The sequence below is a fragment of the Hirundo rustica genome, chromosome 2, assembly GCF_015227805.2.
Source record: "Hirundo rustica isolate bHirRus1 chromosome 2, bHirRus1.pri.v3, whole genome shotgun sequence".
NCBI classification, from domain to species: Eukaryota; Metazoa; Chordata; class Aves; order Passeriformes; family Hirundinidae; genus Hirundo; species Hirundo rustica.
In genome coordinates this window covers 112,065,418-112,086,560 of record NC_053451.1, presented here as the reverse complement: position 1 = coordinate 112,086,560, position 21,143 = coordinate 112,065,418, and the positions used below count along the sequence as shown (strand labels likewise).

At 38.5% G+C, this 21,143-nt stretch overlaps 1 protein-coding gene across 6 annotated transcripts in view; it reads left to right on the top strand.

The window, feature by feature from the left end:
• The window catches only part of CASK (calcium/calmodulin dependent serine protein kinase), a 190,759-nt gene that overhangs the window by 31,918 nt on the left and 137,698 nt on the right, over positions 1 to 21,143 (top strand). For all 6 annotated transcript variants that reach the window (XM_040056686.2, XM_040056682.2, XM_040056685.2 and 3 more), the window contains exon 2: positions 19,431 to 19,543. In XM_040056686.2, coding sequence (XP_039912620.1) covers positions 19,431 to 19,543 — 113 coding nt within the window. The remainder of the gene's footprint in view (positions 1 to 19,430; positions 19,544 to 21,143) is intronic.

Here is a 21,143-nt window from a genome sequence, read left to right as displayed (position 1 = left end):
TAGAGACTTGACAAACAGCTTTTGATTTGTGACATCCCAGATGTTGGTTGTGATGTGTGTCAAGACTCACACAAACCTGATGGAGTGATGTCAACGCAGATGTGAGGAGATGTGTGTGGTTAACAGCACAAAACAATGTGGTTTAATGTACTGTGCATTCTATTGTGTAAATATTGTGACGTTACTGTAGAGCTGGGCCTGTTGAGCCTGGAGAGGGGAGGCTCAGGAAGGATCTCACTGATGTGTACAGATGTTTGGAGAGAGGGTACAAAGATGACCGAGCCAGGCTCTTCCTGGTAGTGCCCAGTGACAAAACCAGAGGCAGTGGCACAAACTCGAGCACCAGGAAACACTTTTTAACTGTGAGGGCTCCCAAGCCCTGGCACATATTGCCAAGGGAGATTCTTGGTTGGTGGAGATATTCAGAAATCACCTGGACATGGTCCTGGGCAGTTGGCTCTAGGCTGGAGCAGGGGCTTGGACCAAACGACCTCCAGAGGTCACTTCCCACCTGAGAAATGCACTTTACAGTTGAAAAACTGATATGGAAAGAAATGTGGGAAATGCAGGCAGTCTAAAATCTGTGGGAAGTAACGCTGGATTGCTTTAAATAGCTGGTTCTGTTTTAAAAGAAGAGGTTTGTGCACATCGTTTAGGAACTTGTTGATATGTACATATTGGAAAGTCTGCCAAATACTGCTCACTTACAGTTATTTTCTATTTGGCTTGTGACTTGGGAGATTTTTTTTTTGCGTAGGTGTTATGCCTAAAATAATCTCTGAACTTGCATAATTACAGAAGTGCAGTGTGGGTTATCTAATTGATAGTGAACTACATGTTTTGGAGAGCTTCTATGAAGTGATTATCTGTTTGTATACTAAAACATTAAAATTTCAGGATTTTTAATAGCTGTAGGATGAGCAAAACGGTTTTGTTTCAGCATTTTTTATCCTGTGATTCTCACCTAATTTAGATGTGCTTTTGAATGATAGGTTAACTCTTTGAATCTAAACTTTAGGCAAAAAATTAATTAGCTTTTGGTAGAAAAGTCATGGGGTGGGAATTTTGCTTTCATATGAGTGAGATCGTAGCTTATTTTATCATTAAGCTTCTGGCTGGAATAATCTTAGTTTTATTTGAATTAGTGTAAAACAGGAGGGTATCAGAATAAAAGAGAAGCCAAACCTATTTTGTAAATAAAACTCTTTAAATGTTTCTGAGCCCTGTCTGATTCTGCTAAAAATCTTTTGTCCTTTTACACTGGCAAGCACTCAAATTATGCTCTCCTTTCCTTGTTTCAAGCTGACTGAAAAAACATCTGTTTCTGAAGAAGGTGATCCTTTCCAGGGGCCAGAAGAGAACTGAAAGCTGACTCATAAAAGCCCAGTTCTTTGTGATGGGTTGTTCTTCACTCGGTCCATTTCTTACCTGCCCTACCCCTGTGGCCACACCTCTGCCCAGGATCACAGGAGGAACCTGGCAGAGGTGGGAGGACAGGATTTCCTCATCTCCTGATTACCTTTGTAGTAGTTCTTGTTAAAGCACTCATCCAGCTATAGTCCAGGTGGCAGCTGGAATAACTTTTGGCAGTTCCCCAACTTTTCTGCTTTGGTAAAATGTCCAGAGGTGCAGCAGAGCACAGAAGAGAGTCACTGAAGTCTGGCCAAAATAATCTGCTTGCATGTAAAGGAGGTGCATAAGAGTGCAAAGCTCTCTGCTTGTGCTGGAAATTCGTGTTAGGTAATAGGGTTTTTTATTGGTGGTATTTGGTTTTGACCCAAAATGGGGCCTAAATTGCATTTAAATTACTCTAAGGCATGTATGAAAATGTTTATACTCTCTTTTTTTTTTTAGTGAATTTGTGTTGTGTTTGTTATTTTAATGCATCGAGGGCAGCTGCTCCTACAGTCTGTCCAATGTACAACCTGCTCTCTGGGTGTGCTGGGAAGGAAGGTTGCTAGGAAAGCAGCCAGCCTTGGAAGACTTCTGTTCAGATGCAGTGTGGAAGTTTTTGTGCCTTTAACTCTGTCATTCAGTCACAGCTGTAATGTTCAAGCACTTTGGTGTGGCCTAAGTTGATCTTAAGGTGTGAAGAAAGATGCTCTGTGCAAGGCAGAGGCAGCTTAAAAGAAAAAACAGTGGATTCCAGGCATTTATCCAATGCATTGCAGTTGATAACCTGTGACTAATTTACTTTTTTTAAGTGTTTAGCTTTTAAGGATAACTTTTTGTGTGTGTTACAAATATGAGGGAAAAAGCATATAGTGAAAAGCTTTTGCTTATAGGAAGTGCCTTCATTAGTAAGACATCCTTCATCAACTATGAAAGAGCTTATCTCTAAAGATTTCGAGAGAATATGTGAGTTTTGAGTGCTGCAAGGGGGGCAGTGGAAGAAGTGTCATGTTAAGCTTCATGACCATGGAGAGAAGAATTTTAAGAGCTTACTGCAAAGTTGTAATATGAAGGAAGTCCAAGCAGGTTCTCGTCTGTTGCTGTGTTGGCAGCTCTAGTTGTTTTTATAACTTTCAGCATAACTTTTTGCAAGCAGCAGAAGACTAAAATGCTGTGAGAAAAGGAGCCTCATCCATCTGCATTTTCTCTGTTGGTAAATATGTGATATCTGTATTTCTTTGCTAGGTTGTACATTAAAGCACGGGAGCTATCTTTTTCCTCTGTGGTATCACAGGACTGTTTGAATTCCAAATGAAAAACTTCGTAAACTGCTTTTTTTCTTATCCCAAACTGGCCTTGTTTGCTCTCAGTAGAGCAAATGGAAACTTTAATTTAGGCAGGCTATGATGTGGCTTTTAAGATCTTTGCAGTTTTTCAGGGAAATTTTTAAAAAGTAGGGAAGGGGCCCTCCTATGTCCTTTTGGTAGATGGCAAGGTCCTGTAGCTCTGCATTTCACTCCCAGCTCCTGAAGAACTGCAAGGTGAAGGAGGGATGTCCCCTGTGATTCCCTTCTGTAGCTTATACCAGGGGTTTAGCCAGGCAGAGGGGACACCAGATATCGCTGCATATTTGCAGTGAGCTCTTGGGACTATCTGTGCTTATCAATGTGGAAACAAAACCAGATTTCAAAGCCTTTAGCACATCTTTTCTGTAAGAACTTTGGAAACGAGACTTTTGTGTTACTCAGATAATTTTTGTTGTTGTTGTTAAATTATGTCTATGGATTTAAGATGCTGTTAAATTGTTAATGTGCAACTATCAGCTGCTGCAAATAGTCTGCATTCTAAATGTGTCCCCTTTCACTTCTGCTGTGTGTAGAGGAATTTTCTTTTAAATTCAGGGCCTGCTGTTCCCAGATAAAGATCTGATGCACAACATGAAAATATTGATTAAAATATTTTTTGTAGGACTGTCTGTTGTTCGATTGTGATCTGAAGCTAAACCTTTGTCAATAGATGGGAAAGATTGATAGGCGAACAGAGGAGATGGGACGTAACTGTGCATTCTGACCAAAAATCCAGCTCTGCTGGACAAAATAAACTCCTCATTTAAAAACGTGAATATAAACCTGACAAAACTGGACTGCTCTCCTTGTGTTCTCTTTAGCTTGCAATTTGCAGTAGTGGAGATTTTCATGAGCTAAAGATGGTGATTTCTGCGAATTACACATCAGTAATTGTCAGGAAGAATGGTAGATTTCAGCAGTGCATGAGCTTACACTTTCACTGAGATTTGACATTTTTAACTTTCCTAAAGAAACAAAGTCTATCCTTGTTGTTCTATTTGCACTAATGTGCAGATTTTAGCTAATGGGTGAAAAGAGTAGAGGACACAGAAGAAAAGAGCTTTTAGCAGCTGACAAGAGGTATCAAAGTCAATCCTGCTGAATTGGGTTTTTGCTGTTCTGTGAAGTTAAATCTTGAAGTGCTTCAGAGTCACAAGCACTTCTCTGTCTTTTAGTCAATTAAAGTCTATGACTGCTGAGTTTTGCTCTACTATAATTTTCACAGGAAGGCTCAATTTGTTGTCTGATCAGCACTACATTGTTGATAAAGGCTTCCAAACACTGTCATATTTAATATCAATTAAATTATTGGGGTTTTTTTCATTGTTAACCCATTGTGTGAGATGCTTTTCTACTGGTGTGCTATAATAATAATTAAAATATCTAAGATAGGGGAAATTGATCCCTCAGATGTGCATTTTATGCAAGAGTGAATTAAACTGAAAACTTATTATGGTAGTAGCAGGCTTTTTTGTTTGTTTTTTTGTTGTTGTTGTTCAGAAGGCAATAATTTGGTATCTTGCATACTTGGTTTTTGAAGAATAGGAGCTACAGTAGAATTAAATATAGGAGAATGATCTGAGCTACTTAATGATGGCTCAGTAATGCAGTCTTAGATGCACTTAATTTTCAGAGAAGAAAGGCAGATTTTAAAACGATTGCAAGAGATTTGGTAGGAGCATATATTTGAATTGCTTTGCTGTGCCACATTTTAATTATGTGTGCATATATGGGGGGAGGTTTGGGGTGTGAATATATGCATCACGTATATCTATGCCAATATATATTATAAAAAATGTACTCATTCAACTCTTGGAAAGGCTAAATCTGGCTTGGGCTTCTCCTTGCAATTGATGCTGTTTTGAGTGAGTTTTGAATATTTGAGCAGGGAACTTAGTATAGGAAATTCTCATAGTATGCAGGAACCGCTGCTTTAAATATGTTGCCATGTGTTCATTTTAATTTGAAGCTTACTTTAGTACTATCAACCAATAAAGTTTCAATCTTCAGGGGATTGCTGAGCTTCCAGTGAAGCCATAACTTGTTGGAGGAGTTTATCTGGGGAGACTTCACCTGCAGTGCTGCTTCCAGCTCTGGGGTCCCCAGCCTGGGAAGGATGTGGACCTGTTGGATGAGCCCAGACGAGTGACAAGAAGATACCCCGAGAGCTGGATCACCTCTGCTGCCGAGAGGGTTGAGGTTGTTCATCCTGGAGAAGAGAAGGCACCAGGAGACCTTATTGTGGCTTGCAGTACTTTAGAAGGGGTTCCAAGAAAGATGGAGAGAGACTTTTTACCAGGCCTGTAGTGACAAGAGTATGTGCAACAGTTTTAAACTGAAATAGAATAAGTTAAAATCGAACATTAATTTGGATGTTCTTTGCAATGAGGATGGTGAGACATTATGCTTTGGTCCTTATGGTGCTCTCAGTCCCAAAACATAGCCCCATATTAGCTACTGTGAAGAAAATTAACTCTTCCCAGCCCACAACAGCACATAAGTATAAAGTGATTCTTTTCCAGGGTGATCAGCCTGTTGACACAACTGCTTTGCCCTCATTTTGGGGAACCTCTCCATTCCTAACCAGCCTTAGCTGCCAAAGCTGATCTTGTGCTCTTAAAGCCAGTAAACCCTTGCTGTCACCCTTCGACTGCATAAACATTTGCCCAGTTACTGACTCAAAAATTGCTAGAGGGGTATTTGAGGGGACTAACAACCATCATAAGCTTTCTTCAAAGTTTTGGACATTGGTTGTGGTTGGGTCTTGGTTTTCATGTTCACATGCATCACCCAAAGTATCGGGTGTTGGGTGTTTATATTTTTACATCTTTACAAGCAGTGTTGTATAGTTACTTGAAAAGCATGCCAACAGGGAGTTGTGTTTTGTGGTTGAGCAATCCTGTGTATTCTCTGCAGTCTACAGCACTTGTCTTTCTTTTTCTCCCTCGTCAAATTGTTTTGACTAGAGAAGCATAATAAAGGAAATATAGTATGATAATTTGATTTCTTCTTCCCATTCTCCTCATACACTTTTTCCTACATGTTGCCTTTCTTAGCAGTTAACTTCTGGTTCTGTTTTGCGTAGCCTTCAATTCATCTATAAATATGGTTAGACTTGAATTTTCAATGCAATTTCTAGTGTAAAGCAGCAGGCTGCTATGGTAGGGTTCCACAGTGTAGGTACATACTGTTAGTCCAAAAGCAGTTGGCACTTTTAAATCCTGGTTTTCTTCACATTTGTAACCCTATTTTTTTGATTACTTGGGATTCTTGATAGCTTCAGGAATTTGCCATCATTCAAACCAGAGGAGTAGTCGAACTCTCTATTTTTGCCTTTTTACTGCCAGGGAAGTTGGTGTGGAGATGTGCTTATTTCTCCATGTGTGCATAGCCTGGAACAAAGCTGGGAGCTGCATTTCTACTGCTGGGCTTCTTTCCAGTGACAGCAGCATCAGCTGCTTGTGGCAGCCAAATGAGCAACGCTTGGGGATGCCTCAAATAGGCAGCAGCAAATTTTCTTATTGAACAGTCTCCTAATTCTTCTTTAGGACTTCTACCAGTGTCACTGGATGTTTTTAATTTTGTTTTATTTTAAGAACATCGGTGCACAGGTGGTTTGGTGCCTTGAGACAGTAATTTAGGGAAGGAATTTGATTCTGTGGTCTAAATGAGGGGAACCACAGCATTTATCACTTGAGGTGAAGTCACTTTTGGTTTGATTTGAATTTGAAGTGACGTGACTGAAAGAATACTTCGACTTTTTGCTTTTTGGTGTGAGAACATAAGGAAACAAACTGAGATCTGCTCATGGACCCAAGGTGTTGCTTGACTGCTCATTTCACTGTTCAGTCCTTGAACACCAATAAAGGGCAGCTGGAACCTGGTGAAATGTCAGATGCTGTTCCTGACCTGGACCATGGATTCAGCTTCCTATTTTTGTCAATGTCCCAAAGGTCAGATACTCACTTGCAGAAGTGTGGGATGTTTCAGTGTGAGCACTTCATTTGGTTGTGCACTGATGAAGTCAGTGCTCTGATTCCTGCTAATTTTGTATTTCCAGAAGTAATTTGTTGTTTGGTGTATTTTGAAAAGCAGTAGTAAAACCCTTGTCCTCTCCTGGCAGATTGCTGGCACCCTGTGCTTCCCTGTCAGTGGTTCTGGCACAAACTTCAGTACAGCTGTGCTCAGAGCTCACTGGGAAATTCATCCAGGCAGCTTTCCCTTCTTGTAATGAAAAAAAAAGAAAGAAAAAAAAAATAGGAAAAGTATTTTATATGGCTTTTAAGTAAAGACTTTACTTAAACTAGGTTAGTTAAAACATTGTGGATTTTTTAATAAAGGAGTTATGAAATGCTCATGTAATGCATTGTGCTGCATGTGTACTGATAATTGTCATGTAGGTGGTTATAGTTCACGCAGGAACAATTGTCCTGCAGTTAATATGAGAGATTCTGTGTGGCTCAGTCTTCATGGTGGCGAGATTTTGCTAAGGAGAGACCTTAAATTTTACTTTGGCACATGAAGAGAGCAGCTGAATTTAAAATTCCTGAACAGTTGTTTTACAGGAAGCTGGTATTTTATGTTTAGATATTTCGGGAGGGCGTTTGTTACTATCCAGATATTTAGTTAGGTAAATAATTCTTCTCAGTTTCAAAGTTTTTTTCCTAGTAGCTGCATTAGCTTTTCCCAATAATTGTAGAATGATATTATAGTTTTAGTTTGTTTAAGTTAGCAAGAGAGATGAGATTTCCCAGAATCACAGCATATTCTGATTTGGCAGGGACCCATAGGGATCATTGAGCTCAACTCTAAATAAACTACTAAAAATTAACTTATTTCAATGCAGAAAAAGGCTGAACTAATACAGATGGTGTATAGACTAATTTTTTTTCTCACAGAGATTCCTGGACAGAAATATAATCTATTCTTAAAAAAAAAAAAAAAGTAATGTGTACTTAAAAAAAAAAAATAGAAAAAACCCACCCCAAACCAGAAAAAATACCATGACTTCAAACAGCAGTTTATATGCATTAAATATAAGAAACTGCTGTTCAGAAACGCAGCAGATCCAGATAGAGAAACTAAATTTTCCTCATCTGTGACAGATTTTTCATTTCAGTACATTGTTGAAAACTTCAGACCTTAAGTGGTCAGAATTCATTCATTTCTCTCCTGGAAAGAGAATTCAACAACCTTCTATAAATATCATAGCCAGAACGGGTTTTTTTCCCCAGTATTGAGCTGAATGTTCTTAATAAATCCTATAATCCTTCCATAGTTTAAAGTGTTATGAATGACCCTAAAGGCTGATGATTTGAGTATTAAATTCAGTTTCTGAGATGCTGGAAGTTTTCCAACATTTTTTAAAGAAAACCTCAAGGTTTTGTGCTTTCCATCATTTCGTACACAATTTTGATGACAACTTACGAAACCTGATAGTTTTGAAGCACACAAGACAGACTTTGTTTTCAGGTTACTTTTCCTTTTCCTAGCACATTAATATATTTGCCAGTCCAGAGGCCACACTCCTGTAAGAAGTACAGGAAAGTCTGTCTGGATCAAGATGTTTCAGCTAATTTGTCTTTATTGATCAATGCTGCAATGGAGAACTTTCTCACTTAGAAATTTGCTTTCTCTTGCTGGCCTCAATAACTCCCCTTTATTGCTTCCAATGGGTCTTGTGAATTGTTGTGCACATAGAAATATGCCTGAGCCTGTGCTTGTTGGTGACAGCCAGACTGAACTGAGATGCTGGGTTTGGTTTGCTTTTGTTGGGCTTTTTTAAAATACAAGAATTAATATTGAGCTATACAGGAAGCAGTTTTGATTGAACTATCAGAGTAAATTCTGTTCAGCTCTATGTGTGTGTTATGGAAATATTATTTTGTTTAACCACTGCTGTCTTTCAGGTTTTAGACTTTACTTTGTAGTGGTAGAAGATTAAATGGGAATTTTGTTGTTAGTCAGATATGGGGAATGGAGAGGCCTTTAAAGAAGTGCTGATTTTTTTGCATATAATAAAATATAAAAGTGCTACATTTTCAATTTTGAGGAACTGTCATATGTTACCGCAGACATAATACCAATATTTAAATGAGGTTATTTCCACTAAAAATGTTGAGTTTCTTCTCTACTTCTCTAGTGGCCTATGCAAGTTAGATGTGCCTTTGTCCTTTGTAATGAACCTGTAGGAAGCTTCTGGTTTTGTAAGGAGTAGTGTTGGGGTAGCTGAATTAGCGCTGGTGTATTCCAGGCAATGCCAAAAACACTTTTATAAATCGCATCTTCCAGTGCTTCTCTCTGACTTCCCTCTTGTACTTTGAGTTGCTGGCATTTTTTAAAACGTAGTAATATCCTAAATCTAAGTAGTCTGCATAGGATTAAAGAAGAAATTAACATTCAGAGAAGAAATGGTGTAAAAATGAAAGTTTGTCAGTTTTGGATTAGACCTCTGCCAGGTTATTTTAAAATGAAAAAGCGCTAAATTGAACTGTACTATTACAGTTAAAGTATCCTCATTGCAAGAGAACATTTGAGGGTAATGCAGAGGAGGACCTGGACAGCATCCAGAAAGGACTTTAGCAGTGGAAATCACAAGCTTCTGAAAGAGGACTCATCGCTTGAGAATGGAAAAAGTGAACAACCTGTGGGGTGTGTCACCGAGACACACAAAGCAATCACACGCAGACAAGAGATTTTCGCAGAGGTTCCTCTGATCCAGCTCCCAGCTGAAAGAGCGGAGAGAAGACACCCCTTTGTTTATTCTTTTACTTTTACACATTTGTGGGTCTAGCAGAAGATTGGCTTTTTGGGGTTTCCACCCATCAGCCTCAGTGGCCAGACCAATTGTCAGTTACAATTGTTTTCAGGTTAGAAATATGCAAACAAAGGACAAAGAATGAAAAACAAAGGATTTGTTTATATTACTTCTGTGGGAAAGGTAGAAAAACTGCTCTAATATTCTACAGTAACTAAAAGATCTGACTCCATTTATGAAAATCAAAAGGCTAATAAAGAAACTCAGAAAAACCAGGGTAACAGGGGTGGACTGAGGCTGGCTGACTGTCACCAGCTCAGCAGAAGAACACAGCTGTAGTGGATGACTCAATGATCTGTGTGTCAACAAGGCAGGTACAGGATTGTATACCAGGCACAATATTTCTAGCAGAGAAAAAAATACTGTTAGCATTGTGAAAACTCGTGCTAAGACCTCATCTGGAGTTCTGCTCACAGTTCTGGTTGCTTTTAAGAAAAATGAGAAGTGGAACAGATGCTAGGAAGAGATTCTGAAATGAGAGACCTTGTTATTAAAAAAAAAAAAAGTTGGGCTTGCATAAATCTGAGAAAGAGTAGAGGAAATAGTATCTTAGCTCAGCTTTGTTAGCAGGACTAACAGATTTAAAGTGGACATTAAAAGTCATAAAGGGGAAGTTAAAACATAACCAGAATGCAAGAGGAGAGATGGTGTAGGTAGTGGTTAATGCATCTACACTCACCCGAGGGTGTAATTACACGAAGGAGTTTTTTTACAGCTGGTGCCTGACATATTCCTATTTTTATTACTCGTCTTGCTGCGTGCAGTTGCAGCACAAATAACACGGCGGAGGCAGCTCTGTGTGGATTTACCCAAGGCTCTCAGGTCAGTTCCCTGGCTTCGCTGCAGGAGTGCAGGTGTGCAGTACTGGTGCAGGTCCCACAGGGGCTGTAGGACCCTGTGAAAGATCACCGTGGTCTGAGACAAGGTTGAGCTTTAGCAGCAGCAGTGCTAAAGCTCCTGTCCCAGCTCTTCCTTCCTGGGTCTGTCTGGACACAGCTCTTTGCACAGCTGTGCTTTAAGCCAGACCAAGCATCTGCCCTGACTGAGGAACAACACAGTGAAAAAGGGGAGAGTTGGTTTTTTCTGGGGTATTTTGAGTAGTTTTAGTTTCTCCTTTGATCTGTTTGAGTGTAACCATGCCCAAGCTGTTCTGGGATGATGCAGTAGGCAGAGGGGCGGTGGGTTTGGCCAGTGCTCTGCTGAAGAAATGCTGGCGAGGCCACAGCCTGGGATGGAACATGAATGGGAGAAAAAAGTTCTCGGAATGGAAAAGAGAAAAATAGTGATCATCATCTGCAGCCGATGAGCCAAGCCTGAAGGTGCTCTACAACATTTCTTCTTTTGAAGGCAAAGCTATTATGTTTAATACACTCCCTTTTGTTCCTGTAATTGAAGCGCTTTTTTTGACACTTTGCTTGCTGCTTTTTTCCTCACTGTTGAATGATTTAATACCTAAACTAGTTTTACTTTTTTTGTTGTTTTGTTTTGTTTTCATTCACTTCCTCCTGATCTTCTGTTCTTTTTCTTTGCAAGGAAGAAACAGGCAAAACCCTTGGTCACATATTAAAGGAGTGTGTTAGGAGAACAGCATCAGTTTTTCTGAGCCCTCTTGAGCTGTTGCTTTTGAGTCAGCCACTGGCATGTTGTGTTTTTCTGTGAAGTGTTACAGAATGTTTGAGAGTAAAAATAAAATTTTGAGGATTTTGATTCTATGCATTCATTCCAGTACTCCCAGTGGAAATTTATCACTGGACAAAGCATTCCTTATTTCTCCCCTCTCCTGTTCAAGCACTAGAATCTGTGTTTTGATTAGCAGTCTTCACTAGCCCAAAATCACTTCTTGCAGGAAATATAGATTCTCATCTACCTCAAGGTGAACCAGAGAGAAAGTTATATTCGTCATCAGTTTCTTGAGTTCTTTATTGCTGAGGAGGCAGAATGTTTCATTTCAGCTTAATGAAGCAATTTTGATTCTTCTTCCATACCAAGAGTTAAAAAAACTAGTCAAAAAACCCTTATTGGAAAGTTCTGTTCTCTGAGATCCTCATAATTATTTATACCTCAGGGAAATGTCTCATCATTTATCTGTGTGTGCTTAGTATATACATGCCTAAAAATCATTTTTGTTCTTTCTTTCATCCATCCTGAAATGGGACAAATAAATAATCAGTTACCTCCTTGAAGATTAATTCCAGAGCCATCGTTTCGGACCTATTGTGCTGTTCTAGGAAAGAGAAAAGAGTGTCCAGTGTGTAATCTTGCACCAAAAGCAAGTTAGGAGACACTCGTGGAAACATCAAGGAAGAAATGAGCTAAAAAAGGAATCTGTGGAGCCAAGAGCCTGAACTCCTTCCGGAGTCTACTTAGTAATTACTTGAATTTGAGGTCTTGACCCTTTGCTAGGAAATGACCTTTAATGAGTTGTTGAATACCAAGTAAGGGAAGATGTGAGGGCCGGCTCTTGAAGGCTGCTCTGTGTCCGTAGCTGTTGCTTGTGTTTGGAGCAGTGTCCACCCTTCAGTGTCACCCGGTGGTGACCTCGCCGTGCTGTGCTCTCACCTCCTGTGTGTGCGATGCGGCCCCTGGGAAGCCAGCCTGTAGACAGCGCTTCGCTGGGCTCCAGGACGGTGTGGATGGATGTAGACACGAGATCTCTGAAGCTGGGTTTTAGAAGATGAGGTTTATTATAAAGGTATGGGGCCTTGCTTAGAGTTGCCAGGCGCAGCTCGTGGCAAGGCCTAGGGAGTGGCGGAAGGGAGAGGTAGGGAGAGGAAACTCCAATAGAAGATCCTGGAGGAAAGGCGCCAGGCAAAGAGGGAGTCCAGCCCCCTGTGGACCCCTTATCAGGGGGCTTCAAGGTGAGCTGGAACAAGACTTGGGCCAATGGGGTTACAGATACCTGATACTTCAGGGGAGGGGTACAGGTGTGGGATGAGCCATACATTGGGGGTGAGACAGAACATCCCATTTGACCTTTGGATCTATCTACAGGTAACCTTCAGCTGGCCATATAATTGTTTTCCCAGACATTCAGTAGCTAGGACATCTCAGACATCGAAACTTGCTTTCTATTCCATCCCACCTATAGGTTTCACATTCTCAGAATCCAAGCAGTCATATTTATAGGGCTTTCTGGCTTCATCCTCCCCAACACCACCCAGCAGCTCCTGTTGGATCCTTTTCCACAAAGTGCATTTCCTATTTCTGTACTTGCTACAGCATTTCAAACAGTTCCTTTAAGACCATGAAACCTCTTACAATATTTATTGAAAACAGATTTTGCTTGTCTTTGTTTTGTGTTGAGAGAAATAATTCTTTGCAAACGCTTGTTTTTGAAGAGGGAAATAGTTTGTTTTCTTAAAAAAAAAATAGCAACAGGTACATGTTCTGATAAAATTTATTAAGCACATCCCTTCAGAAGTATCCTCCAACTTGAACCCTTTTGTGACTCTATGAATAAAATAGGAGAATTGACAAGGGTAAGGTCAGTGTTAACAGGTAATTGTGGAATTCAGAAATTAAGTATGTGTAAACATAAAAATACTTTCTGAATCCTTTGTTTGTGAAGAATGTTGTAGGTGCCTGGTGCTGAAATATGTATTTCATGGTAATAGAATAACAAATATAGTGAACATCTTATCTCAATGTTCTGCCTTTTCCATCCCCTCAATATCCCATCCAGTCAGTATAAAAGAAGAGTTGTTTACAAAGATACATTAAAGGTATTTTTACATACCAGCATCTGTTTTTAATGTATGTATGCCTAAGAGATTTGGTAGATATATAGAATGACTGATTAAATTATTCTGACTTTTTTGCTTAATAAGAAGAAAAATCAGACCACAAAGTTTGCATTTTTATTGGTAGAAGTGGCTGATCATTTAAGGATAGCTTATCCCCCTTTTAGCTTGGAGATATGAAAGACAGGACAGCAGAAGAAATCTTTCTGCCTGCATTTTGCTTTTGTACTGACAAAACCATGGAAACAAACTTCTGAATTACTTCAGAAAATCTCTAAAAATGAAGGTAAATATTTTTTTTTTTCAGTTTGCTGCATGAATTCCAAGTATACCCTAAGGTTTTCTTGGGGACTGTTTTCCTTTCACAAGCATTGGAGTGCTGCTCCTTCTCTGGTGTTCTTGTGGATGGAAAGCAATAGTTAAGATTTGGTGTTACGTATTCTTTTTTTTTCTCTTGGATTAATATTAGAAAATATCTATTAATATGTATCCATACTGGGATGAGAGCCAGTTAACTGCTGTCTTGTGCTTTGTTCTTTGTAGATTTCACCCTAAAGCTGAGTTTAAACACAGACTTGGTTTCAAAGATCTGAGCTGTTGAAAAGTAGAAATAGATAGAATGTGATAGAAATATTGCTGTCTGGGCACTCAGTTTTGTAGCTGGGATATCTAATTTTCTAAAGTATCAGATCTTCAACCCAAATGTTCTTCTGTGCCGTAGTCATCATAGTGCATTATTTTAAATTTTCCTTTGAGAATAAAACAAAAAGTGTCAAGCCAGCATTGCCAGCGATGGCTTTCTAAAAGTGGATGCCCTCTAATCTGAAGTGGTGTTTCACAGAAAGGTTCAATCACTATTTTAAGCCACAGTGCCATGTGTAAATGAGCTGATAATTGAAGGTTTAATTAATTTTGGGAATACTTAATTTTCGAAAGGTTCACTTCAATTAAAGGCAAAGGGAAAGTTAAAGAACAAGTACATGTTATAAATTGGGTGGATGAGTGCAGAGGGAAAAAGATCTGTCTCTTTAAATGTAGTAGCAAGTTGTTTTCTTCCCAGTAATTGTCATCAATTTGAATTTGAAGGTATTAACCATGTTAGTACAAAGCAATATTTGCTGCTTAGGTAAGCAAATGTACAGCCTTTAAATAAGAAAGAAAAAAAATTCTGGATATAAATGTCTTTTTTTTTTATGTGTATACAGCTATGGTATCTTATTCCAACAAACTGACAAAAACCCTTTGTAGAAAACACTTGGTCTAAAATGTTGAATTATGTTGCCTTTAAGACCTGTGTTACCTGTTTCAAGTTCTTAACTATTGAATCTTGTTAAATGAGGAAAAGGAGTGCCAGGTGTTTTACTTGTAAATGGAAGATCATTTTTAAAGGAGCACTCTGTTCAGTGGATGAGATATTACTCATTATTTAGGGTTTTTTTCTGTCAAAATGATCAACTTGTGTTTCTTTTTTTTTTTTTTTTTAAACGTAATGAAAAAGAATTAGCCAAAACACCTTGCTTTATATTAAGTTCCTCAAAAAATTGAAACTCACTTGGAAGAGATGTTTGTGATGGTCTGATATGATCCAAAATCTCAAATTTTGAAGCTCTGAAGCGAAGGACTTCAGGAAGTGTCTTAATAGGAATTCCATTCCCAGAGGTCAGCTCAGTTCATGGAGGGACATGGCAAGGAAAGAGGCTGTGGTATATTTCAACCACAACCTGTTCTCCTTCTTGCAGACCACCAGGGACTGAAGAAAAGGAGACTGAAAGCAGAACAGACAGATAAACTGACTGGATTGTAGTATAAAAAAGATAGTTTGCAATATATTGGTTTATGATCATTGTCCTTGAAGTCCCAATGACACACAAAGTAAAATAATTTAAAATTAAGGAGATGATAAAAAAGGCTTTGATGTTATCAAAGTTTTAGGGTTTTTATCATAATTCAAGTGTTGTACTCCTGAAGGAGAGAGTAATTAATAATTGATTTTCTTGACGTGTCTAGCTGATAGAAAATTAACTGCTCTGTGCTAGATAGTAAAGTTATCATCAGAAAATAGGTTGAGTAGGGTTAAGGTTACATCAGGCCTGCTCTGCTAATTTGAAATTTTGGACTCATGAAAAGACATGAGACAACCTCTTTGACATTTCAATCCACGTTTTCTGGCCTGTATGTACTCACTGACCTCATTATTGCAACACTTGGATTTCCATCTGCATAAGACAGCAAAAACACCCCCCCCACGCATCCCAGCTTAAGTTCATACATTTTGGATTTTGGCACACATCGTAGGTGGGACTCCAGGTGTTCCAGGTGTTGGAGTGTGCTGCTGCCAGCCGTGATAAAATCCCAGTAAAGAAGTCATCTGTCCTTTCTGCTTGATTGCATGTTTTAAGGATCCTCATGTTTGAGCTGGTGTAGTCTCAGGTATGCAAGCTGACTGCAGAGAAAGATTTTGCAAGCTCAGGTTATATCTGTTATAAAGGCAGCAGAGAGAGAAATTAAATGTAAAGCACATAACATGATTACAGTTTGTATGACTTAGAAAATGAAGTCTTATACAACTTAACTCAGTTACTCTTAATAAATAAGCAGGCTTATCTATCTCTGACAGCTTTGATGATCTGTGTCTGGGGTTACTGTTCCTTCCCCAGTCTGTGTCACCTCTGTACTTTAGATCTGTAAAATTCGAGCTGCAGGGTTGGCAGAATGAGCTTTAGAAATTGTCATTTAGCGAGGATGTGATAGACATTTCCCCATCTGCAGGCACAGCTGTTGAACAGCTCCTCATCTCAGCTGAGAGATGAATTGTTGGTGGTTGCTTTCCTTACTGGGTGGTTTCAGTGCCGAGACTCAGGGTGGCCTGAAAGACTTTTGTTACTCAGTTTCTGAATAAGGCTTGAAGCTCTTGTGTTGGGAAGCACGGATTCTTGCTTCCTGACTCAGGTTATACAGCATCACCGTGGGCTGTTACAACTTAATTTGTAAACTTGCTGTATGCCATTGCAGCTGGAGAGGACTAACTGCAACCATAATTTATTTAAAAGTTCCTTTGTGCTACCTGGCACATGGAAGTGATGGTGTCTGCTTAATTGGTCAGGGCATGTCTTGTGAGTGATTTAAAATTACCTAAAATTGGAATTATTCAAGCTTTTGTTGTGATGCTATTTTCATGGAATGCATTCATATAATGTAGTGTCTCAACAGTATTTTGGGGCTGTGTGTAGCTTGAGTATCAGAGAGTTTGTTTTGAAAAACTTGGAAGTCTGAAGTTTGTAAACAGCTGAGTCTTTCTTCAGGTTGTGTTTAAATGCACTTTTATTTCTGTATGAAATTGCTGTATTGTTTCAATAGAATGAGTTAATGGTGGGTGTCCCGGAATTCACAGAATCATAAAATGGATTGGTTTGGGAGGGACTTCAAAGATCATTTAGTTCCAACCCCAGTTCTTGTATTGTGTGCTTTACAGCACATTTCATTTACTTAAGAGTCTTTGACATTCTTCAATTCAAGTAGAGAAGTCTTTGTCATAATCATAGTGAAGTTTCAATATGGCCATAAATTTTGAGACTGTAGGGGTGTCTCTGTACCTTTTCTGTTACAGAACGGAATAAAGTGCTCTGAATTTTTTGTCCCAGATTTAATATGCAGGAAGGACATTACTCAAGTCAGGATTTTAAAATGTTAATGGAAGGAGGAATCAGGACATGGTTGTACAAGATAAAGGTGGGTTACACACAGATCTGATCCTCTCAGAGCTGCACTTTGTAGGCTCCTTTTTGATTTATATTTCCTCAACTCTGTCTGCTCGAAGCACATACACACGCTGTGGTGGCTGGGCAAGCTCTCCTGCCCAGGCTTGGCAAAACCAGGAGATCTAAAAGTAGCTCAGCCAACAGTGAAAAATTCCTGTTATTTACATAGAGTTTGGGTGCATTAACAGAATTTGGGGATCTGCCTACAAGTAAGGATATGGTCTTGTGAGGTATCTCTGCACTCCAGTGATCTGCTCTTCTATATCAAAATATGTTAAAAGCATTATTTAATGTCTCCAGAAAAGCTTGGGGTGGAGGGAGAGGAAACAAGACAATGAAAAGAAAGAGGATCATTTTAATTAAATACATTTAGTTTCTAAAGATTTATGACAATTTGGGCTGAAAGAAGGTGTCGCCAACATTATTCCAAAGCTGTGGTTTAGGTTTTGAAATGTTTTTAGATTAGCATAATGTAAATGTATTTTTAGTGTTTTAAAGCAATTTTACTTTGCTAAAAGAGGAAGCAGGAACTTGGAATAAGAAGGTGACACTGATCTATATAAAGTGGAACTTTTTCATAGATCACTTTTTGAAACATGGAGGAAGGATTCTAAGTCAATAGCTGCATCCTTCCAATGACAAATGAAGTCAAGTTGAATCTTTTTCATTTAATGATGAAAGTGGATTTCTATGTATTGGAGGCTTAATTGATCATCTTTTAAAAAATATCTTTAGTAATTTTTGGTAAAAGACCAAATACTGAATAATAGTGGGGTGTGGATTCAGGAGAGAAAATAGCCATCAGTGTGAGGGATTTCATTGTGTTTGGAGCAAGGAAAGAAGAAAGAAAACAAACATGCATTTTCTTGAGTAGTTCATTCTGTCTGAGTGCATCACGTGCCCATAGTTGTGCTAATAAATATCTTCCTTACTTGTGAATATTTAAATTGGGATTCATTGACTACTTTTGGTGTTCATGTTCTCTGTCAGTCTTGTTTCAAGAAATCTTGCAAACATGTTTTATGTTGAAAGAGTACAAAACCTAGATTTTAGCTACATGAGTGCAGGTTTGGTAGTGTGATGAATTGCACACTTCAGATCATCTGATGTGTAAAGGAATACCAGAAGCCAGTTATTAAGGTTTGTAAGTGCCCTCAGAGGGACATTTCTGCCTCCTCAGGGTACCTTTTATTTTGAGAATGGTGTTGCTTTGCAATCTCATTGCTCAGAAATGTGTCAACCAACTTCCAGTTCAGTTTGAATGGAAGAATTTGTCTTTCAAGTTATATTAAAGCATTTCTTTCACTCAGCAGGTGAATGTTCACTCAATAGACAAACTTCTGAACAAAGGCTTTTTCCATCCTCAAATTTTCTCTCACATCTTTTTGAGAAGACTTCAGAATGGATTTCTTTAGAACTTGCATGTCTGTCACTACATAAGTAGCAGTAAAAAAGGATTGATTTACTACAGCTAGTGCACTCTTGAAGCAATCCAATTCTGTTTTCATAACATATTATTTCATATCATAATATTTCATATTTGAAGGCTTGACCTACCCTGTTTATCTGATGGTATTGATTGTTATTAACACTGGACAGAAGATTCCATACTATAAGTTAAGGCACCACGAACTTAAATCACCTACTAGAAGTGTTTCCAAAAATACATATTTGTGCTGGTGGTTTTTAAAACGTTGCCATTAAGGTTGCCATATAACTTCAGTTTCAAAAAATAACTACTCTTTTTCATTTGAGTGCAATAGTAACATTTGTCTGAACTAATTCCAGTCTTTTCGTCTGTAATTTGTGGGATTCTCTAAGTGCCATAGATGAGAGAAAATCTTGAGCTTTTGTGGAATTTCAAAGTACTGTAATGGAGGTTGTTTGTATCTAATGATGCCAAACTTGAAATAAACTTAGTTTGTGTGAAACAGACAAACTGAAAGAGCTCACAATTCTGTTACTCTTGCCATTGTCCATTATCCTTTCAGATTAGGACTTAAAGAAGGAATGGGTTTCTCACCTCTGTTTTTCCCCCCTACCTGGATTTTGCATCTAAATAAGGTCCACTTAAAATTTAATAATAATGGTGTCAGTTACATATTGTATAAGGTTTCTAAGAGTACAGCCTTTCTAAAGGGGAAGGGTAAGAAAATACGCCTTTATAATATAAGAAAATACAGAACTCACATGATGTTCTTTACACCAGTCTAGAGTCAGAACTGTTAGTTTTACATTTAACAGGCAGCGAGGACGAGAGGTATATTCTGTGTGAATACCACACTTGGATGCAGAAACCTTGTTGAGAAGTGAGGGAATTGTAGCCCAGTGAGGAGGAGGAGGATGGTCCCTCATTGCTGGTTTCTCTGCCTTGCAGGGGTCCGTTCAGCGTCGTGCGACGATGCATCAACAGGGAGACGGGGCAGCAGTTCGCCGTGAAGATCGTCGATGTAGCAAAATTCACTTCAAGTCCTGGATTAAGCACAGAAGGTAAGAATTAAGAATTAATCCAGCTCCCAGCGGATAGGTTTTTTTCAGTTTGTCAGCCTTTCCCTATGTTTGCTGTCTTTATGATACTTTCTGTGTTATATTTTCTGGAAGTTTTTAAAGCAAGGACGTGTATCTCAAAATTAGCCTAGTGCTTGCATTTCTAATCTTTAGTAGTTTCTACATATATTCAGTGGTGATCATAAATATTAGAAAGATAGGTCAAAGGCGTTTCTGTTTGGATTTTTTTTCTTAAGAATTTGAATTTTGTGAACAAAAAGGCAGTTCTGAGTCAAAAAGCGTACACAGGAAGTAAATCAAGAACACATGAGTTTTGCTTATACTAGTCTAGATTTAGCAAGTAGTTTGCTATAAATGGCTGAAGACTTGCTATTAAAGTGCAAAATTATATAAAAATATATTTTTCATATAGTCAGGATTACAGGCAATGCTGCAGACCGCTACACTATAAACACAAGGCTGTAACTCTCTAAATGTTTCCTATTTTAGAGTAAAACAATGTTTTACAAGTTGAATGCACAACTTGTGTGTACGTAAAGTTCTTTTAACCTGCATGGAGAAGAACATTGGCAGCTGAATCACACTTGCTGTATTCTCCATGTCCTGTATGTTTTTTTGGAGATCATATTCTTTTGTACAGTAGTGTTTTTGGGGGGATTCCACTACAGCCATCAAAGTCCTTGTGAACCCAGCTTCAGCAAAAAAGGGTCAATGACTTTTGTTGGTATTTGTAACAAGCAGTATCTTGAGCCTTAATGACTAGCTTGATTTACAAAGTCTTGCTTGAATCAGAGCTCTTGCTTCAAATTTTACAAGATATTTTCATTTAAAAATGCCATTGCTGTTTCTTTTTCCTAACCCTCCAACAGAATATAAACCACATTTTCCACAATGTTTAGCTTCTGATTAGCTCCATCATGGTTTTGGCAAGTTACACCAAAACCATTGCGTTCTGAAATAGGTGAATGTTTATTAAAATGATCTGATATGGTTTAAATAAGTTTTATCCATATTCTTTTTTTTCTAAGCCTCATTTGAACTGCTGATAATAGGATATATTTCTGCCTTTGGTGGAATATTGCCTTCCTGGCACCGTGACAGTATAATTCAACCGTTTTGGGCCATAAAGAATTTCTGAAACGGAAAAGTCATAGGCAAAAGAGAATGGCCTCATCAGGAGTGGGAAAATAAAAGCCAACAGTAATAATAGATGCAGTGAAAAAAGGGTAAATGTGGATGGTTTGCAATTTCTGCCTGGGACTAAAGAATAAGGCTTGGGAGTATATTAAGAAATCTTGGGGTTTTTGCAATTCTGCTTCTGTTGTATTGTTGTAAATTTAATTCAAGGTAGCAGATCATTGAGGTATGATCATAAATATTTTCTGGATTTAGTGGTGCTTTGTCTTGTTTTGTGGTTTTGGTTTCAGATTGCTGTTTGGGTTTTTTTGTTCTTATTTTGGGGTTGGGTTTTTTAAAGGTTTTGAATTGTTGTGCCTTTGATTTGTAATATTAAGACACAAAGATGCATTAATGTGTAAATGAGCGTGGAGCAAATTCTTACCTGTCCCTAAGAATGTGATTT